The 22,768-nt window shown below is 38.6% G+C and overlaps 2 protein-coding genes across 17 annotated transcripts in view; one reads left to right on the top strand and one right to left on the bottom strand.

Annotated features, from left to right (window-relative positions):
* The window catches only part of RAD51AP1 (RAD51 associated protein 1), an 86,137-nt gene extending 76,289 nt beyond the window's left edge, over window positions 1–9,848 (bottom strand). For 5 of the 10 annotated variants that reach the window (XR_014233244.1, XR_014233245.1, XR_014233246.1 and 2 more), the window contains exons 1-2: window positions 9,663–9,839; window positions 1,429–1,478 (exon numbers count right to left, since the gene is read on the bottom strand). Coding sequence is in view for 7 of the 10 variants with exons in the window: in XM_082349969.1 (XP_082206095.1) it covers window positions 1,429–1,478; window positions 9,663–9,679 (67 nt within the window). In the remaining 3 variants the exon portion in view is untranslated. Of the gene's footprint in view, window positions 1–1,428; window positions 1,479–9,662 lie in introns of all 10 variants that reach the window. The other 5 variants (XM_082349966.1, XM_082349967.1, XM_082349965.1 and 2 more) reach the window with 3 other exon arrangements.
* A 241-nt stretch (window positions 9,849–10,089) lies between these two features.
* FERRY3 (FERRY endosomal RAB5 effector complex subunit 3) overlaps window positions 10,090–22,768 on the top strand; it is a 55,391-nt gene continuing 42,712 nt past the window's right edge. For 3 of the 7 annotated variants that reach the window (XM_082349989.1, XM_082349988.1, XM_082349987.1), the window contains exons 1-6: window positions 10,090–10,211; window positions 11,815–12,017; window positions 14,005–14,150; window positions 16,268–16,449; window positions 19,812–19,911; window positions 20,002–20,123. In XM_082349989.1, coding sequence (XP_082206115.1) covers window positions 11,840–12,017; window positions 14,005–14,150; window positions 16,268–16,449; window positions 19,812–19,911; window positions 20,002–20,123 — 728 coding nt within the window. In that variant the 5' untranslated portion in view covers window positions 10,090–10,211; window positions 11,815–11,839. The other 4 variants (XR_014233249.1, XM_082349985.1, XM_082349986.1 and 1 more) reach the window with 3 other exon arrangements.

Raw genomic sequence — 22,768 nt, 5'->3', positions numbered from 1 at the left:
CCACCGCAATGAGAAGCCTGCGCACGGCAACGAAGAATAGCTCTAGCTCGCTGCAACTAGAGAAAGCCTGTGCGCAGCAACAAAGACCCAGCGCAGCCAAAAATAAATAAACAAATTAAAAAAAAAAAAAGCAAAGACAAGCAAATTGTTTGCTTTCCACAGTTTAAAAAATACTGTTGGTATACTGTTTGTCTTTATTCTCACTCAAGCTTTTCAACTTCGTTTTAGTGGCCTTTATTTTTTAAAATATCAATCTATCAAAAACTAATCCCCCAAAAAGCTGCAAAGGCAACTAAGCTAGTATATGTAAGTGGCAAAGAAAAGAACAATTAATTAAAAATCTGTAAAACCATTAGAAAAATTATTAAAATTCCCTTCATAATTTTATCATATTGACAAGTGGAAGAAAATGATTTTTGGCAAATGGATGCTCTTTTCCAGCCCATTCTGTTCTCCCAGAGTTTTCTGTCCTACCAATCCTCAGAAGTGAGGTAGTTCTTCTGTTGACACTCAAGCTAAGACTGCTGCTCTAGCATTCTAACTCATACATGACACATGTATGCATACCTTCATGTGCATGTAGTCTGAATCACACACTTTCTCATTTATTAATACATGTTGTCTCTTTTATGCTTCCCCACGTAGGAATATAATAATTTGTGACTCGCCCCACCCCCATGCCACAGTCTCCAGAATACAACCAGCAATTTATAATGATTTAGTGACAGATTGATGACAATAATAAAAAGCTAGAAGTTATACCCTATGTTCTTTTCTCCCAAGTCTTAGACACACGTAAGACTGGACTCAAGGTGAAAAACAGATTCCTTCAAACTGAGGAATTACTAAATATCTGACCTGCAGAAAACTCCAGGGGTCTAAGAAAGAAACACAAAACTTACTTTTAAGTGTAATGTAATCTAACAATGTTTCTCAAACTTTTTGACCAAAATTCTCTTAATAGCAGAGATATGCAAATATATATATATATATATATATATAACACAATAGGGTAAAGCTTATATCTGAGCTTTCTTCAAGGTCTTGTTTTATTGTACAATTAATGGGGATTTCACATTATATTCTGTAACACATTTGTGTCTCAGAAAGACAGTGTGTTCTTCTTAGGGGAAGGGATAAAAGGGCACAAATCCCACAGTGAGAAACATGGACCTCACAGAGTTTAGATCTAAAAAGCCATTTTACCTGGCCCTATTTGGTTATGATTTATGCCAATAATTCTTGTCAGGGTAGTTATCAACACAAGTATCCTAAGTGCTTAGAATATAATTTTTCCAGGCCTACCTCATATGCAATTGGTACTAACCATATTTTAGCCATACACACACACACACACACACATATCCTATAAACTGTGAGGAAATAAATTTCCAAATCTTTAAGGAAGACATAAGAAGCTCTACTTACCATCACTATCAGAGTCCTCAAACTGGGAGTAGTTGACTGGCTTCTTGTGCCTGTAACCAAGAGAGAAATTTTCATTTACACAAATGTCAATTTCCCACCTCCATTCTTTAAAGCCATTAATAGTCTTGAGTAAATAAAAATATGTTTGCATTCCCTTAAGAATATATAAATTAAGGCCCTGAACCAAGATGGCAGAGTAGAAGGAGGTGCTCTCACTCCCTCTTGCGAGAACACCGGAATCACAACTAACTGCTGAACAATCATTGACAGGAAGACACTGGAACTCACCAAAAAAGATACCCCACATCCAAAGACAAAGGAGAAGCCACAATGAGACGGCAGGAGGGGCGCAATCACAATAAAATCAAATCCCATAACCGCTGGGTGGGTGACTCACAAACTGGAGAACACTTACACCATAGAAGTCCACCCACTGGAGTGAAGAGTGGAGGTTCTGAGCCCCACGTCAGGCTTCCCAACCTGGAGGTTCGCCAATGGGAGGAGAAATTCCCAGAGAATCAGACTTTGAAGGTTAGCAGGATTTGAATGCAGGACTCTGACAGGACTGGGGGAAACAGAGACTCCACTCTTGGAGGGCACACACAAAGTAGTGTGCACATCGGGACCCAGGGGAAGGAGCAGTGACCCCAGGGGAGACTGAACCAGACCTACCTGCTAGTGTTGGAGGGTCTCCTGCACAGGCAGGGGGTGGCTGTGTCTCACTGTGAGGACAAGGACACTGGCAGCAGAAGTTCTGGGGAGTACTCCTTGGCGTGAGCCCTCCCAGAGTCCGCCATTAGCCCCAACAAAGAGCCCGGATAGGCTCCAGTGTTGGGTTGCCTCAGGCCAAACAACCAACAGGGAGGGAACCCAGCCCCAACCATCAGCAGACAAGTGGATTAAAGTTTTAATGAGCTCTGCCCACCAGAGCAACAGCCAGCTCTACCCACTACCAGTCCCTCCCATCGGGAAACTTGCACAAGCCTCTTAGATAGCCTCATCCACCAGAGAGCAGACAGCAGAAGCAAGAATAACTACAATCCTGCAGCCTGTGGAACAAAAACCACATTCACAGAAAGATAGACAAGATGAAAAGGCAGAGGGCTATGTACCAGATGAAGGAACAAGATAAAACCCCAGAAAAACAACTAAATGGAGATAGGCAACCTTCCAGAAAAAGAATTCAGAATAATGATAGTGAAGATGATCCAGGACCTCGGAAAAACAATGGAGACAAAGATCGAGAAGATTCAAGAAACGTTTAACAAAGACCTAGAAGAATTAAAGAACAAACAAACAGAGATGAACAATACAATAACTGAAATGAAAACTACACTAGAAGGAATCAATAGCAGAATAACTGAGGCAGAAGAATGGATAAGTGACCTGGAAGACAGAATGGTGGAATTCACTGCTGCGGAAAAGAATAAAGAAAAAAGAATGAAAACAAATGAAGACAGCCTAAGAGACCTCTGGGACAACATTAAACGCAACAACATTCGCATTATAGGGATCCCAGAAGGAGAAGAGAGAGAGAAAGGACCTGAGAAAATATTTGAGGAGACTATAGTCGAAAACTTCCCTAACATGGGAAAAGAAATAGCCACCGAAGTCCAGGAAGCACAGAGAGTCCCATACAGGATAAACCCAAGGAGAAACATGCCGAGACACATAGTAATCAAATTGGCAAAAATTAAAGACAAAGAAAAATCATTGAAAGCAGCAAGGGAAAAACGACAAATAACATACAAGGGAACTCCCATAAGGTTAACAGTTGATTTCTCAGCAGAAACTCTACTAGCCAGAAGGGAGTGGCATGATATACTTAAAGTGATGAAAGGGAAGAACCTACAACCAAGATTACTCTACCCGGCAAGGATCTCATTCAGATTCGATGGAGAAATCAAAAGCTTTAGAGACAAGCAAAAGCTAAGAGAATTCAGCACCATCAAACCAGCTCTACAACAAATGCTGAAGGAACTTCTCTAAGTGGGAAACACAAGAGGAGAAAAGCACCTACAAAAACAAACCCAAAACAATTAAGAAAATGGTCATAGGAACATACATATTGATAATTACCTTAAACGTGAATGGATTAAATGCTCCAACCAAAAGACACAGGCTTGCTGAATGGATACAGAAACAAGACCCATATATATGCTGTCTACAAGAGACCCACTTCAGACCTAGGGACACATACAGACTGGAAGTAAGGGGATGGAAAAAGGTATTCCATGTAAATGGAAATCAAAAGAAAGCTGGAGTAGCAATACTCATATCAGATAAAATAGATTTCAAAATAAAGAAAGTTACAAGAGACGAGGAAGGACACTACATAATGATCAAGGGATCAATCCAAAAAGATTTAACAATTATAAATATATATGCACCCAACATAGGAGCACCTCAATACATAAGGCAACTGCTAACAGCTATAAAAGAGGAAATTGACAGTAACACAATAATAGTGGGGGACTTTAACACCTCACTTACACCAATGGACAGATTAACCAAAATGAAAATAAATAAGGAAACAGAAGCTTTAAATGACACAATAGACCAGATAGATTTAATTGATATTTATAGGACATTCCATCCAAAAACAGCAGACTACACTTTCTACTCAAGTGCGCATGGAACATTCTCCAGGTTAGATCACATCTTGGGTCACAAATCAAGCCTCAGTAAATTTAAGAAAATTGAAATCATATGAAGCATCTTTTCTGACCACAACGCTATGAGATTAGAAATGAATTACAGTGAAAAAAAAACCGTAAAAAACACAAACACATGGAGGCTAAACAATACGTTACTAAATAACCAAGAATTACAGTGAAAAAGAAAACCGTAAAAAACACAAACACATGGAGGCTAAACAATACGTTACTAAATAACCAAGCGATCACTGAAGAAATCAAAGAGGAAATCAAAAAATACTTAGAGACAAATGACAATGAAAACACGACGAACCAAAACCTATGGGATGCAGCAAAAGCAGTTCTAAGAGGGAAGTTTATAGCTATACAAGCCTACCTCAAGAAACAAGAAAAATCTCAAGTAAACTATCTAACCTTACACCTAAAGGAACTAGAGAAAGAAGAACAAACAAAGCCCAAAGTTAGGAGAAGGAAAGAAATCATAAAGATCAGAGCAGAAATAAATGAAATAGAAACAAAGAAAACTACAGCAAAGATCAATAAAACTAAAAGCTGGTTCTTTGAGAAGATAAACAAAATTGATAGCCATTAGCCAGACTCATCAAGAAAAAGAGGGAGAGGACTCAAATCAATAAAATTAGAAATGAAAAAGGAGAAGTTACAACATACACCGCAGACATACAAAGCATCCTAACAGACTACTACAAGCAACTCTATGCCAATAAAATGGACAAGTTGGAAGAAATGGGCAAATTCTTAGAAAGGTATAACCTTCCAAGACTGAACCAGCAAGAAATAGAAAATATGAAGAGACCAATCACAAGTAATGAGATTGAAACTGTAATTAAAAATCTTCCAACAAACAAAAGTCCAGGACCAGATGGCTTCACAGGTGAATTCTATCAAACATTTAGAGAAGAGATAACACCCATCCTTCTCAAACTCTTCCATAAAATTGCAGAGGAAGGAACACTCCCAAACTCATTCTATGAGGCCACCATCACCCTGATACCAAAACCAGACAAAAACACGACAAAAAAAGAAAATGACAGACCAATATCACTGATGAATATAGATGTAAAAATCCTCAACAAAATACTAGCAAACAGAATCCAACACATTAAAAGGATCATACACCATGATCAAGTGGGATTTATCTCAGGGATGCAAGGATTCTTCAATATACACAAATCAATCAATGTGATACACCATATTAACAAATTGAAGAATAAAAACCATATGATCATCGCAATAGATGCAGAAAAATCTTTTGACAAAATTCAATACCCGTTTATGATAAAAACTCTCCAGAAAATGGGCATAGAGGGAACCTAACTGAACATAATAAAGGCCATATACGATAAACCCACAGCAAACATCATTCTCAATGGTGAAAAACTGAAAGCATTTCCTCTAAGATCAGGAACAAGACAAGGATGTCCACTCTCACCACTATTATTCAACATCGTTTTGGAAGTTCTAGCCACGGCAATCAGAGAAGAAAAAGAAATAAAAGGAATACAAATTGGAAAAGAAGTAAAACTGTCACTGTTTGCAGATGACATGATACTATACATAGAGAATCCTAAAGATGTCACCAGAAAACTACTAGAGCTAATCAATGAATTTGGTAAAGTTGCAGGATACAAAATTAATGCACAGAAATCTCTTGCATTCCTCTAAACTAATGATGAAAAATCTGAAAGAGAAATTAAGGAAACACTCCCATTTACCACTGCAACAAAAAGAATAAAATGCCTAGGAATAAACCTACCTAGGGAGACAAAAGACCTGCATGCAGAAAACTATAAGACACTGATGAAAGAAATTAAAGATGATACTAGCAGATGGAGAGTTATACCATGTTCTTGGATTGGAAGAATCAATATTGTGAAAATGACTATACTACCCAAAGCAATCTACAGATTCAATGCAATCCCTATAAAATTACCAATGGCATTTTTTACAGAACTAGAACAAAATATCTTAAAATTTGTATGGAGACACAAAAGACCCTGAATAGCCAAAGCAGTCTTAGGGAAAAAAACGGAGCTGGAGGAATCAGACTCCCTCACCTCAGACTATACTACAAAGCTACAGTAATCAAGACAACATGGAACTGGCACAAAAACAGAAACACAGATCAATGGAACTAGATACAAAGCCCAGAGATAAACCCACACACCTATGGTCAATTAATCTATGACAAAGGGTATACAATGGAGAAAAGACAGTCTCTTCAGTATGTGGTGCTGGGAAAACTGGACAGCTACATGTAAAAGAACGAAATTAGAACACTCCCTAACACCATACACAAAAATAAACTCAAAATGGATTAAAGACCTAAATGTAAGAGCAGACACTATAAAATCCTTAGAGGAAAACATAGGAAGAGCACTCTTTGACATAAATCACAGCAAGATCTTTTTTGATCCACCTCCTAGAGTAATGGAAATAAAAACAAAAATAAACAAATGGGACCTAATGAAACTTCAAAGCTTTTGCACAGCAAAGGAAACCATAAACAAGACCAAAAGACAACCCTCAGAATGGGAGAAAATATTTGCAAACGAATCAACGGACAAACGATTAATCTCCAAAATATATAAACAGCTCATGCAGCTCAATATTAAAAAAACAAACAACCCAATCCAGAAATGGGCAGACCTATATAGACTTTTCTCCAAAGAAGACATACAGATGGCCAAGAAGCACATGAAAAGCTGATCAACATCACTAATTATTAGAGAAATGCAAATCAAAACTACAATGAGGTATCACCTCACACCAGTTAGAATGGGCATCATCAGAAAATCTACAAACAACAAATGCTGGAGAGGGTGTGGAGGAAAGGGAACCCTCTTGCACTGTTGGTGGGAATGTAAATTGATACAGCCACTATGGAGAACAGTACGGAAGTTCCTTAAAAAACTAAAAATAGAACTACCATATGACCCAGCAATCCCACTACTGGGCATATACCCAGAGAAAACCATAATTCAAAAAGACACATGCACCCCAGTGTTCATTGTAGCACTATTTACAATAGCCAGGTCATGGAAGCAACCTAAATGCCCATCGACAGACGAATGGATAAAGAAGATGTGGCACATGTATACAATGGAATATTACTCAGCCATAAAAAGGAATGAAATTGGGTCATTTGTTGAGACGTGGATGGATCTAGAGACTGTCATACACAGTGAAGTAAGTCAGAAAGAGAAAAACAAATATTGTATATTATGCATATATGTGGAACCTAGAAAAATGGTACAGATGAACCGGTTTGCAGGGCAGAAATTGAGACACAGACATAGAGAACAAACGTATGGACACCAAGGGGGGTAAAGTGGCGGGGGGGTGGGATGAACTGGGAGATTGGGATTGACATGTATACACTGATGTGTATAAAATGCATGACTAATAAGAATCTGCTGTATAAAAAAATAAAATAAAATTCAAAAATTCAAAAAAAAAGATGTAGGGAAATGAGCAGTAAAAGAATATATATATATATATATATATATATATAAATTAAAAACATGATTCACATTTTACCACATGGATTTAGCATTAGCTGAAAAAGGTATAACTATACTGGATATACCTGATAAGGAAGAAAGTTAATTTAGATAACACATAAAGTAAGAATAATCAATATAATTAACACTCAAAGTTTACAGTGTTTAATTGCTGTTGGGCATTTAGAAGTTCCTGTTGTATGTATTCTTTTGTTTTATACATGCATTCTGTCTTCCCTATTAGATTATAAACTTCTTGACACTGAAAGCCATTTTCTTTTATCTCCCACAATATTAAATAATGTTCATTATGCAATGGACATTTAAAACATGGTGAGTGTCTTTGTACTTGACACCTGAAAACAAATCTTTACACAACTTTAGAAGGCAACAGAAGAAAGTGATATTCAAAGTGAATAAAATAATTTACTTCCTCCTTCCCCTGCACTAAATGAAACTCCAGTTTTCATTTTTATTTTCTGCCAACTACCCAAGTGTGAATAACCCAGTTTGTCAGTCAGCTGTTCTTTCAAGTGAAAATGGTGTTCTATGAAAAAGAGGGTCACAACTCAAACAACCTCGCAAGTTGTTTTTCTTAAGACAACCATCATAGACGTGTGTGCTTTATGCGTTCTTCTCATCATCGCCTCACACAGGATATTAAAGCCAAGCGTATTCTTGTTAAAAACAGAGTTGCCATATGATCCAGCAATCCCACTCCTGGGCATATATCTGGAGAAAACTGTAATTCGAAAACATACATGCACCCCAGTGTTCATAGCAGCACTATTTACAATAGCCAAGGCATGGAAGCAACCTAAATGTCCATCGACAGATGAATGTATGAAGAAGTGTGGTATACATATACAATGGAATATTACTCAGCCATCAACAAGAATGAAATAATGACATTTGCAGCAACATGGTTGGACCTAGAGATTATGATACTAAGTGAAGTAAGTCAGAAAAAGAAAGACAAAAACCATATGATATCACTTATATGTGGAATCTAAAATATGATACAAATGAACTTATTTACAAAACAGAAACAGACTCAGAGACACAGAAAACAAACATGGTTACCAAAGGGGAAAGGGGATGGGGAGGGATAAATTAGGAGTTTGGGATTAGCAGGTACAAACTACTATAAATAAAATAGATAAACAACAAGGACCTACTGTATAGCACAGGGAGCTATATTCAACATCCTGTAATAAACCAGAATGGAAAAGAATATGAAAAAGTATATATATGTATATATAATGCTGAATTACTTTGCTGTACACCAGAAACACAACATTATAAATAATTATACTTCAATAGAATTTTTTTAAAAAATTAAAATTAAAGTAGGGCTTTCCTCCTTCTCACTCTCTCTCATATTGCCATGTTTATTTTCCGTCTCCTAACTTCATCCCTTGACTAGACTGCAACCTCCAGCACCTAGTAAATATATATACCTAGTAAATATATACCAACAGCACAAAAGAAAATATATTCAAAATTCTATTAAATGAACGGCTGACCCTAGGCCTCCATGGTGCTCGACTGAGGTTAACTGGAGGAATAGTTTCAAACAGTACATTTAATGGAAAACACAGAGAATCTGGCGTCAGCTGGCTTAGGTTTGCGTGTTATCCTGTAACTTACTAGCTGTGTGACTCAGGTAAACTAGCTTTCGTGCCCAGAAGTTTAAATTGATAAAATAGGGAGACCCAAACTTTCTATCTCAAAGAAGTATAGGGACGAACAAATGAAATAACACGTAAGCAAGAGCTTGGTGAAATGCAAAGCGCTGTAACCAGGCCTTATTTGAACGGGGTGGGTAAAAGAAACGGCGGTAACTGTCAAAGGAACCAAGAGAAGGAAACAGCTTGGACGCTAGGACCTTTCCGAGGAGCGGCAGCTCTCACTGGAGTCTAGAGCGTTTAGCTGTCGGTCCCACCATCGCTACCCTGGTCCTCGGACCCTTCCCTCCATCCCATGCAGGTGACGCGGCCTACAGCGTCCTCCTGCCCTTCCTCCCCATCCGCGCCGGATGCCATGAACCACTCACCTCGCAGGCCGCACCATGGTCCCCTCCAAGGCTGGAAACCTGCAGCTCGCAGGCTCCTGTCGGCAGCGGCGGCGGCCGTTCCAATTCCCGCGCAAAACCAGACTCGAAACTCTCCGTCCCGCCGCCAGTCCTCCAATCCTCGCCGGCCATCCCCGCGGGCGCGCATGCGCTCTGAGAAGCGCGCGTAAGTTCACGCCCCTTCCAGGCACCGCCCTTCCGCATCCGGTCTGCCAAAGCCGAGCTGGTGCTTCGCCGCTGCACTTTCGTCACGACGGTGACCTCTGCGCCGTCTCTGAAATGGACAATAACAGTAGAAATACACCTTCTTACACTTTTTAAATGATTAAACTCAGGTATTATGGAACAAGGGGACACTTAGACCGAGGAATTTTCCACGGGGTGCCGGGAAAGAGGAAAAGATGCGGACGAATCTGCCGGAGCTGATCTTCCGGCTGTAAAAACAAGGCGGCAGTCAGCTGACGGTCCCTGCACCGCGGCTGGTTGACAGCGCCGGGTGTGCGGACAGCAGGAGACTCGGAACGAGGGGAGGTGAGCCCGCGACCGGAGCGAGGAAGCCCCCTCAGACCGAAACCCTCTAACCGGGGGCCGTTCCCCTCACTCGGCCGTGGCTTCTCGGCCCTTTGTCTGCCCTCCCTTCCCTGACTCATTTAAGCCTCAGAACCTCCACTCGACTGGCTGCATGAGTTCGGTTCAGCTCTCCTCTTCTCATCCCATAATTGTACGGAAACCTTGCTTGATTTCAGCCCTGCTTTTAATAACAGATCGGGGAGAGAGAGCTAACGTATCAATTTGTTGAAACACAATAAGGCTAAAGGTTGAACCAATTGAAACCAGAGCTAATGGTTTTTGTTTGCCGAAAATTATGACTCGAAGCAAGACGAGACCATGAGCCCTATTTGCGTAATTTTCAGTTCCCTGCAAAATGTTTTTTTTTTACTGCCTTTGCCTGCATCATGTGTGCTCATTTAGCAGCCTTTGATTTTTTTTAACTGATATGTTCTTATAGAGCTTCCTGTTATTGTTTATTATTTTTACTAGCTTCCATTTATTGGTCATCTTATGTTTGTCGGATGCTCCGTATTTATTATTTGATTAAACCTAATGACAGTCCTACAAGTTAAAAGGTTTCCTGGGGCCTATCTCAGCTGAGATGTGGCCAAGGAAAGAAGAGCAGTAGGCGTGTACTAGGCAAAGGAAAAACATTCAGAAAGGTTGGGAGTGGAAAGAGAGGTTTGGTATTGAAAGAAGTTTAGTATGGCTGGAAAATAAAGTTTGTGGATTTGTGTGTTGGGGCGGAGGGGGTGCAGGTGCTGAAATAAGAGTTTGGAGGTATAAGCAGCGGTGTGGTAAACTCCGTTAACGAGTTTGTGTTGTATCCTGAGTCGTACAAAGAATGTCATAGAAGGATTTTAAGCAGATGAGCAACATGGTCAGATATGCACTTTAAAACGATTGCTGTGACTTCAGTGTAGAGAATAGTGTGAGAACTGATTTGACGGGGAAATGCCTGGGGACAGGAGTCCAGTTAGGAGGCTAATAAGTAAATCTTCAGTGGATGTATTCTTTTTTTCTTCTTTATGAATAGTGTCCACTTTGCCTTGTGGGCTGTCCTGTACTTTCCACTTTCTGTGTATCTTTTTCCTTCATGGAAATCTTTCCAGCACCATCTCCCTTCTCTCCACCCCCAATCAGATCTCATACCCACCACCTCTAAGCTCTTCAAGATAAATTGTTGGTCCCTGATCTGTTTCTTTGACTTTGTATTCACCAAGTGTTTCATGAACTGTATCCACCCACCATGCATCTGTTCCTAAGAATCTTCTCTGTTCTTCTCTCCATGATCCTTACCTATTCCTGAGAACTCTGCCTAGGAATGCTAAGTATTTTGTGGGCATAATTTTTTTCTTAAATGAAGTTTAGAAGAACCTTTTCCTTAAAAAAGAAGCGCTTTGTTTTCATCATGAAGATGAAAATGCAGGGATAAACGTAGGGAAATAAAATAATCAGCTCAGAGTCACACAAATAAAACCTCTGAGTGGGGGAACATCTTAGAAGTGGAACAGTAATAATGAAACATCATGGTTTTTTTTAAATGGACTTATAACCCGCTGAGTTTTTTTGTCGTTGTTAGTTCTGTAGAAATCCTGCCAAAGAAGATGAAGAAAAACAGAGAAAGATTCTGCAACAGAGAGAGGGAATTTGTGTATGAATTCAAAGTGGGAAGTCAGTGCTTAGAACTGAGGGTGCCTCTCAGATTTCCTGTTCAAGAGAATGCCAGTCATTTACATGGCCGTCTGCTGCTGCTGCACGATTTACCATGCTTTATAGAAAAAGGTGAGGGTTGATTTCTTTTAAAATATCGCTTCGTTATTTTCCTATAGTCTCTGTCATTAGAAGTTTTATATTAGAAAACATAAACCTAAGAAGCATTGGAAACAACCACAAAATGTGAAGCTTTCAAGAATAAAAAGGTTTCCCAGACCTTTGTTTTATGGAGTGTTTTTTTCTCTATCCCTTGTAATTGTTTACTAGGCATTTTAGTATAAAAATTAAATTAAAATTAAATATGAAAAATTACAGAGTCTGGATTAGAACTCTTAACCTCTTAATGTAGTTGGATGGATTCATAAGGCATGTCAGCTATCACTAGCTACGTGCTAAATGCGTTGCCCTTTTAATGATCCGGTCCTCAATTCCTGAGATGTCATGGGAGAGAAGGGGTACCTGTCTTTCAATAATCTTTGCTCACCTAAATTAATTCCATAAAGTCATTAATAAAGTCTGTATTAAACCATGTTAAAAGGTCTGTGTTCTGTCTACAGATGAGGGAAAATGTTTTAATTGAGAATATGTTGGATCATAGAAGGTCGAAGTTACAAGGGAACGTAGAAACTTTCCAGCACAATCTCATTGTACAAATAAAGAAACTGGTACCTAGAAAGGTTAAATTATTTGCCCAACGCAATGATTCTCAAAAACTGTTCCCTGATCAGCAGCTACAGCATCACTTGGGAACTTGTTAGGAATGTGGATTATTGGGCAGGCTCCACCCAATTCCCTTTGAATCAGGAACTCTGGGAGTGCATGCAGCAATCTATTCCAGTAAGCTCTTCAGGGAACTCTGATGCATCTTAACGACTGAGAACCTCTGGTCCAAAGTTATATAATGACAGAGCCAAGACCGGAACCCAGGTATCCTGGTTTCTATGCCAGTGCTCTTCAATCAGTCTTTTTTTTTTTTTAAGTGGCATAAAGCAACAAATATGTATTATGTTGTCCTTACCGTTACTGTCGTTCAGGGATGCAGGTGCAACCTAGCCGGGTGCCTCTGACTCAGGGTTTTTCGTGGGGTTGCAGCCAAACCATCAGTCAGGGCTACAGTCTCATCTGAAGGCTCTACTGACAGAGGATTGTCTCCAAGATCCCTTGTGAGGTTGTTGTCAAGCCTTGTCATGTGGACCTCTTCCTAGGGTCACCTCAGGACCTGCAGCTGGCCTCCACCAGGGCCAGCAACCTAAGAGAGTGAGGGAGCAAGTGCCCAAGTTGAAAGCCACAGTCTTCTTATATCCTCAAAGCAGTCTCTGAATAGTGTCTCTAAAGTTGGAACTGTAGATCATCTGAAATAAATCAGTTTTAATATGCTAATCACTCAATTTCTCTCTCAGATTCAAAGACTGTAACAATATATACCCTTGAAAGTTATATAGGAAACTCATTTAAATACAGAAACCTTTAGCTGCTCTAAATCTGTAGGAGGTCTTTATGTGCTTCTCCCTACTCAGTTTCAGATAAAGAATCAGGCTTAAGAAATTAACATTTTTAATTTTTTTTTAAGATTTTTTTTTGATGTGGACCATTTTTAAAGTCTTATTGAATTTGTAACAATATTGCTTCTGTTTTATGTTTTGGTTTTTTGGCCATGAGGCATGTGGGATCTTAGCTCTCCGACCAGGGATTGAACCCACACCCCCTGCATTGGAAGGCGAAGTCTTAACCACTGGACGGCCAGGGAAGTCCCAACATTTTAAATTAGTATCAGGGTTGTATGTCAGAGTTAAGAATTTTGACCATTCAGTAACCTGTGATTGTAAAGAAGAATAATTGTGAGATGAGTTAAATGATCCCCTAAGCTGATTTTATTTTAGTTAGACATTCTGTTAAGGGTTAAGGGTATTCTCATTGTCTCATTCTGTTAAGACACTATTTTAGTTAGACATTCTGTTAAGCTTGATGAAATAAAGTTTGACACTGGAATGCTTAGCCAGGTAAAATGTTCCCTATTTATGTGTACTGACAATGGTATTTGTTGTCCCTGTTACAGACTTAAAAGAAGCTCTGAGCCAGTTTATCGAAGAAGAATCCCTCAAAGATTATGACAGAGATGCTGAAGCAGCCCTGGAAGCTGTGAAGTCAGGTGAAGTAGATTTACATCAGCTGGCAAGTACATGGGCCAGAGCTTATGCGGAGGTAAAAAAATAGATCACATTGTAAGTTTTGAGGATATTCTGAACTTTGATGAGGATTTCTTTCCTTACAGCTTTATTGAGATGTAGTTGACGTGCGGCATCGTGTAAGCTTAAGGCATACGGCATAGTGCTTTGATTTACACACATCACGAAGTGATGATCACAAGTTTAGTGAACGTCCATCTTCTCATATAGATACAAAATTAAAGAAATAGAAAATGAAATACTTTTTCTTGTGCTGAGAACGCTTAGGATTTACTCTCAACAACTTTCATATATACCATAAGGCAGTGTTAATCATATTTATTACATTGTACATTACATGCCTAGTACTTATTATAACTGGAAGTTTGCATCTTTTGACTGCAGTCAGCCAATTTCCCCTTCCCCCATCCCCAGCCTCAGTTAACTGCAAATCTGATCTCTTTTTCTGTGAGTTTGTTTGTTTGTTTTTAAAGTATAGTGATGGAGGAGACAGAGAAGTCCAGATGGGCCTGGACGTGGAGTAGTTTCTCCACAGGCCCTTACTCAGTGCCCATTCCTCTCGGCTGTCACAGCCCCCTTTTTAGGGGCACCTCTCCTGAGGGAATATGGCGCGAATTAGGTCAAATAAGAGCTGTGTTCGGTGCTTCTTGTGTAGGTAGCTTCTGCCTGTTCACAAGGCTCACTCTAGGCTGGGTTTTAAATTGATGCTGAAAATTATGTAGTGAGCAGATCTGGTTCATGGGGTTTCCAAATGTCTGGTGTTACGTAGGGCCAAGCAGATCCCTGTGATTTGGCCCTGGCTCCTTCCTGCAAAACTTCAGGCCGAGCCTGATGTGAACTTGGAACAAGGCTTAAGTCACATGGGCTGGTTATAATTTCTAGAGCAGTGCCGGGGTCTAGAGATGTAGAGCAGTTATGAGAATGTGGTTTCAGGTTTTCAGAGGCGTGGGGTAGATGAAATCCGTCTTCTAGATTCAGCTGGTCTTCTGAAACTCTTCTCTCCTGATCTGGCAGTCAGTCGAAGTATAAGTGAAAAGAAACAAGGGGAAAAGTTGACCCGATTGACCCAGTTCAAAATACCTGTTTCTGTCATTTATCCATTTGTTTTATTTAAGGTAAATTATTACTCTTAGTCCTGTCATAGATTCCAGTTTTTGACATTTTCACTTTGAAAAGGGAAGAATTTAGATTATTCTTTTTTATAGATGTCTGTCTGCAAAGATCAATAATAGAAAAAATACTTCCACTTTTGCCTTTAAATTGTATGACCTTTGACAGGGGACTTCCCAGCATGCCAGTTTCCTCCCCTGGAGAGCACTGTGTGTGTCAGATGTGCTGGCACGGCACACGTCTGGGGACAGGCATCTGTCCCCCGGGTGGCTTTGTGTGTGTGCTTGGGGTATCTCCATTCTGCCTCTCTGCATGTTTCTGTTTTTCTGGTTTATTGGTGTTTACTCAGTCCCTTTATCATTTTGATAGCTACTGTTTTCATACACTTTAAAACATGCTTACATTTTATAAAGAAAACAATACTTGAAAAGTTCAGAGTAAGAAAATTGCATATGTACATCTTGATATAAAATCCTATGCATGAATTGGGTTTTCAAGGTCAGTGTTATTGCATAGGTAACCTCATTCTCTAAATATATAGCCTACAAAACCTTTCGTAGCAATATATTTTTAATAATGGAAAGCCTCTTCTGATTATATAATTAATATATGCAAATTATTCTGTTATGCAGCACCTTAGAATACAAAGTAAAGGTCATCAGAAGTCCCACTCTGCCAAAACAGCCCCTTCGAGTGTGTTTGGGTTTCACAGAAATGGGATCTTAGCTTACTTACCTTTTTTTTTTTTTTTTTTGTGAGCACTTCCTATTTCTTCCTCCACATTAACGCCTTCCCCTTACCCCTGCCTCCAGGTAACCCACATTAACAACCTCGTTGACATCTTTCTGTATTTTTTTTGTATATTCAGATAATCCTCTGTAACCTATATACACATAGATAGATGGAGGGTCTTTCTGTCCTTTGATGTACAGAAATGGAATCATAGTATATGCACTTCTCTAGTAGTGTGTTAAATAAAAATACTACGTCAGGATTTAAGACTGTTCGTGTCTCATCTCGTAGACCACATTAGAGCATGCAAGGCCCGAGGAGCCCAGCTGGGATGAAGATTTCGCAGATGTGTACCATGACCTAATCCATTCTCCTGCCTCTGAAACTCTCCTAAATTTGGAACACAATTACTTTGTTAGTATCTCAGAACTGATTGGCGAAAGAGATGTGGAGCTGAAAAAATTACGAGAGAGGTATTTCAAAGTTCTTGCATTATCATAATTAAATGTTATGTCATCAAATATTGATGGGCTGCAGAACAGCTTGTTCTCATTTTGTTATAAAATTGAAGAATAGAATAGAAAAGAATCTTTAACTTTAGAAATTAATTTTCTTATGCGTTTAAATCTGTCATTTCATCTGGGAAGATGAGGTCCTCATAGGTTTATAGAACTTCTCCAGTGATTTACCTAAACAAGTACGGTGGTCTTATCTATTCTTAGTTCTAATAAGAGGAATAGCTTACCTCTTTTGAAGGTCTGCTTTGTTTCAGGCACTGTGCAAAGTGCTTTGGATGCTGTCTTAGTTCAGGCTGCTGTTGAAAAAAAAATACCGCAGACTGGGTGGCTTAGACAACAGAAATTGATTTCTCACCGTCCGGAGGCTGGGTCGTCCAAGATCAAGGTGCCAGCAGACTCCGTGTCTGGTGAGGACCCGCTGCCTGGCTTGCAGACAGTGCCTTCTTAATGTCGCTCACGTGGCGTTTCCTCAGTGCGTGCTCCTGGTGTGTTGCTCGTAGACAGACAGCTGTAGCACCTCTTCTTCTAGGCACTAATTCCATCAGGACGGCTCCAACCTCTTGAGCTCACCTAAACCTACTTACCTCCCAAAGGCCCCACCTCCAGATACCATCACATTGAGGGTTAGGGTTTCAACATACGAATTCTGGGGGGACACAAACATGCAGTCCATAACGGATGCCCTGTCTCACTTGATCTCTTAGCACAGTCCTACTGTCATCAAACCCATTTTACTGAGGCAAAAATTTGATTTTCTTCTAGTTCTTTATTATGTAGCCAATAATATTGTGAACATACTTTAAGAATGAAATACAGATTAGATTTTTTAAAATATGTAAGAGTATAATTACCTAACAAGAATGAATTATCTTCTGTTGAACTACATTTGTTTGATTTTTCCTGCCAGGGCTTCAAATAATATAATCTTCATCTCATTCTGAATCTGTCCTTGGATCTCAGGTTTTCTGGGACTGCACTCATTCTGCCTATCTAGGTGTATTAGAAAATGCCCAGCCTGGCTCTCTGTAGTTCATGTCAGTAGCCATCACTCCTGCTTTCATTCAGCTGGTGAGCTGTGCTAAACTGTGGTCAACTTTGCTTCCTGCTCACTCCACCTCCCAGAAAATTTCATCTCTGGCCATCAGTATTCTACAATTGTTGTTTTTCTAAATTGGAAGAAGATTCTCATTCCACAAAGCTCTTCAGTTTTGGGGAATCTGAATTAACTTACCAATTATCTGCATTTACTGGTACTTCGTATACATTTTCTGTCGTGGAATGGTTTTTCAGCAGGGGTTTGTTTTGGTTTACGTTATTTTTTGAAATGTCCTTTGGCCAGACTTCTTGATGGGGCTTTGCTTTTTCCCACCTAAACGTATAAACAGTATTTGAATACATTTATTTTAAGAACAGTTTTTTTTTTTTTTTTTTTTTTTTTTTTAAGAACAGTTTTATAGTTTATTTTTCACATGTCCGAACTGTTAGTTTAAAAAATAAAAATAAGCTATGTTCCCGTTAAGGTAGGTGATATTTTTTGCAAAGGTGAACAGTATAACTAATGGTGAGTTGGAATTCATTGATGGAAGTTCACCCACTATTTTGGTGCTTAATTCATTTATCTAATTCATGAGCAGAAGTGACACCTCTTCTCATTTCTCCTTTCATTTTAACTCCATTTTACATCTTTAAAAGAACTTCTCTCAGTATAGCATCAATACAGTTATAATGATCTTCTTTCCTAAGTTTGTTCGAGATAATATACAGGTTGTCAGAATCACCCCACCAGACATACTGAGCCAATAGATAGTTAGTATTTCATCTGAAAAATAATAAAATTTTCTTTGATCTTAATCATAGAAAATATATATTGTATCATTAACTGTATCATTAACTACTTGCACTTCTAAAACATTTAGGGTGAAATAAATGTTCGTGAAATTTTATTTGTTGAATTATTATTTATTGGTCTTCTTTTTCCTCACTGGAAATTTGCTTCTTTTAGCAAATCAGATTCAAGATATTTCTTTGAAACTTAAAAGTGGCAGTGATACTCTTTATCCACTAGAGGGAACATGTGTAATGTAAAATATTAATATATTTGTATGGAAGTTTATATTTATTAATGCTTAGTAGTTATTTCTGTTTTAAATAACAATCTTACTTGCAAGCACTTCCTTCACCTGACCTCTAGTAGTTATTAAAAAATTAATGGGGTCACCTGCCCACTTATAGTCAAGTGGGAATTAAGTGATATTGAATATTTACTACTAGAAGGCATACATAGAAATGTATAGAAGTATAACATATGAATGAGTTTCATTTATCATATACATATAAGTATCAATCAGTTGTTATAAATACGTGTAAGTTCTCTTTTAAGAGCAATTTACTTAAATTGACTAGAATGATAGTAAAATCCTTTTAGTTCATGTCTGTGTTTCGTTGTTTACAAGTTTGTTTGAAATGTGTTTCAGAACAAACTTTTAAAATACATTTTTATTAGAAGATAATTTTAGTGAACTCACTAAAATATAATACACATACAGAAGAGGCAATAAACGATAGGTATACAGCTCAGTAAATTTTCACAAAGTACGTACACCTGTGTGCTCATCTCCCAGATCAAGAAATGATTTCCAGCCCTGCAGAGGGCTCCCTCCTGCCCAGCGGCAGTCGCCACCCATTTCCCCCGTAAACAACCATTATCTGAACTTCTAACACCACTGATTAGTTTTTCCCATAGAGAAAACCATTTTTAATTTCTGCACGTTTATTTGGATAAATGAAGAAGACTAAAATGTATCTTCAGAATGTATTTCATATTCCTCTAAAAAGGGAACCAACCTTGTGACTTAATACCAGCTTGATCCTTAGAACCTAATTGGCAGCTTCTGGTTATAATACAAAGTACCTTTTGAAGGTTGAAGTCACTTTAACTCATGTTCAAATAAAAAGGAAATGTATTTAAGCTGGAATTGCAGAGTATCTTCTTTGTGAAAATCTGCAGCCTTTTAAATATTAGCCATGGAAGTCGAAAGATCACCTAGATTTTGAATGCTTTCATTTATGCACTAAATTTAGATTCCAATTTAGCTGCACAAATGACGTTGTTGATATTATCTGACATTATCATTATTATTTCCACATCTCCATTGGCAAGGCTTCAAGGTGCCTTCCAGGTGGTATAGTTGCCATAACTCGACATAGTCCTAGAAAACAAAAATTTTCTTTTGACTTTGTAGAGGTTGTTCAATAAATCCAGAGTGGTTGTATTAAAAATTTGATGAATATATCTGATCTGCTTATTTATGGTTCAGACAAGGCATTGAAATGGAAAAAGTGATGCAGGAACTGGGAAAATCACTGACAGATCAAGATGTAAATTCACTGGCTGCTCAGCATTTCGAATCCCAGCAGGTGAGTGAAGTGTAATGACTTTTGGATTGAATTTTCCACTTATTTATTTTTGTAAAACAAGTAGTTAGTCAGTGCACTGTCTCTTTTTAGGACTTGGAAAATAAATGGTCCAATGAATTAAAACAGTCGACTGCCATACAAAAGCAAGAGTATCAGGAATGGGTGATGAAACTTCATCAAGACCTAAAAAACCCCAAAAACAGCTCTCTCAGGTATTAATCGGGTGTTGTTTTTATTAGATGAAGGTCATTGTCAGTAATAGTTTGTATTTGTTGTAAAACTGGACCTTTTTAGTTGTAGGTATTTTTAAGTTGCCGGTGAAAATTCAAGGTAATTTATACTTCTTTTAACACCTTTCATTTTATAGAGTTTATGTGGATGATTTGCGGGGTGGGGCGGGTAACTGGCTGCTTTACAGTAGTGACTTCCCCCCTAGAACTTAGCCTTGTAGATCTTGTGGGTGTGTATACCTCAAGACCGCCATTACTGTCTCTTGTTTCCTTAAGCTGGTTTCCTTTCAGTGCAATACACACTGGTCGACTGCACCTTAAATGCCAAGCACTCTTTAAGCAGAAGAGCCAAAAAAAGATAACTGCCCATGTGGAGCTTACATTCTAGAGACACTGACCTGTGAATAAAACAGTACTGTACAGAATGATGTGTGCAGTAACAGAAGCATGTACAAGGTACCAAAATAGTCTAGAGGACTTTCCATAAGTCACAAGTTGTGTGGTGCCTTATGGCCTAAATACACTGTGTTTCATGTGTTGCCCTAGAGCTCGACAGTGCCTGTTCTTTCCTGGCTGTGTACTCACCTTTGAGAATTTCTTCTTTCAAATCCTAAAGTATATCCGATTGAATATATTTAGTACAGTATAATAATCCTATTTCCAGCATCTTCTAGTGTATGCTATAAACATTTAGATACTGCCCTTTATTTGTCTAATGTCATTCTCCCCCACCTGTCTTGCCTTGAAGACAAAAACCATGTCTGTTTTTCTGCTGTTGTATACCCAGGTCTTTGTCAAGTGTCTAGCTCTTGACACAGGCATATAAATAAATATTTATGGGATGGGTGTAAACCAGGCAGATGGATGGATTATCATTAAACTATTTACCTGACACTGTCTGTATCATCTCGTATTATAATCTGTCATTTGTGTTGTTGTTTTTCCCAAGACAACACCTTAGAAATATTTAAACAATTTTTTATAATTAGAAATGGGATAACCTCCTGGACACTAACATATATATACTCCTCATTTCAAATGAAAATAGTGCTGAACACAATACAAAGAGACATGTGAGGCGACAGACAGGCTGGGAACACCTGTGTACTATAAGGTCCAATGGTGTTTCTCAAATTGCTGGTTGCAGTCTGCCAGGGACCATGCTAGATCCTTTACTTTCCAATTGGACTTTTAAAAATGACAATAAAATGGAATGGAATTGAATGGAACAGAACTGAGTAGAGTAGACTAGGGAAAAAAATATCAGCACGTTACTCATGTGTGCATTGAGCCAAAATGTGAAATATGTACTCTATATTGTGGTCAAAAAAGTAGGAAGTCATCAACCTATGGAAGCTAAGAAAGCCCCTTGCTACAAAAATTATCTCTTGCTTTGCTGCTCTAGTTTCAGAAATTCATTGTATAGGATCAATTCCTTTGTGTAAATATTGGCCTCTAGCTGCTGCTGCTTTAAAAACCAAATATTCCTAGGAAAGAGTATTTTTACTGTGACTTGGTTAGTTTGCTTTCCTTTTTGATAGGGATTTCCTTGGGGAGCAGAAACCTGTTTTCAACATAACTACGTATAGAACTCCTGTATGAGATTGATCAATTTTTAAAATTTATTTATTTGTTTATTTATTTATTTGTGTTTTTAACATCTTTATTGGAGTATGATTGCTTTACAATGGTGTGTTAGTTGCTGCTCTATAACAAAGTGAATCAGCTATACGTATACATATATCCCCATATCTCCTCCCTCTTGCGTCTCCCTCCAACCCTCCCTATCCCACCCCTCTAGGTGGTCACAAAGCACCGAGCTGATCTCCCTGTGCTATGCAGCTGCTTTCCACTGGCTATCTATTTTACATTTGGTAGTGTATATATGTCCGTTTTTGCCCTTTTGTTTAAAGTCAGGTCTATTGAAGGATAAATTACATAAAGTAAAAGTCACTTGTTTTAGGTTTACATTTTGATGAGTTTTGACAAACTTAATTAGTCATGAAACCATCACTGCAATCAAGACATAGCATTTCCTTTTTATACCTTTATATTAACCCCCCTCCCCTTGCCCAGCTTGTGGCAACCCGATCTGATTTCTGTCCCTGTAATTTTGATTTTTACAGAATGTCATATAAATGGAATCAAACTGTATGTAGCAGTTTGTGTCTTGCTTCCTTCACTTGACATAACGCTTTTGAGACTCATTCATGTTGTTGCATTTATGAGTGGTTCTTCCCTTTTTATTGCTCTGTTATTCTTTGTTTATCCATTCACTCAGTGGTGGACATTCAAAGTATTTTGGCAATTATAAATAAAGCGGCTATAAACATTCACATACTGGTCTTTCTATAGACATATGTTTATAATTCTCTTATGTAAATACCTAGGAGTGGGATTGCTGGAAAACATGGGAAGTAAAATCCATGGTGTGTTTAATTTTTTAAGAAACTGGTTCTCCGAAGTGGCTGTACCATTTTGCATTCCCGCCACCAATGTGTGAGGGTCCCAGGTGCTCCTGACCCTCATCAGCACTTGGTGTTGATATTTAGCAATTCTGGTAGGTTTTGTAGTGGTGTCTCATTGTGGTTTTACTTTGCATTTCCCGGACGGCTACTAACGTTGAA

This window comes from Balaenoptera borealis (assembly GCF_965194805.1).
Source record: "Balaenoptera borealis genome assembly, chromosome: 13".
Classification (NCBI taxonomy): Eukaryota; Metazoa; Chordata; class Mammalia; order Artiodactyla; family Balaenopteridae; genus Balaenoptera; species Balaenoptera borealis.
This window is presented reverse-complemented; position numbering and strand designations above follow the sequence as displayed.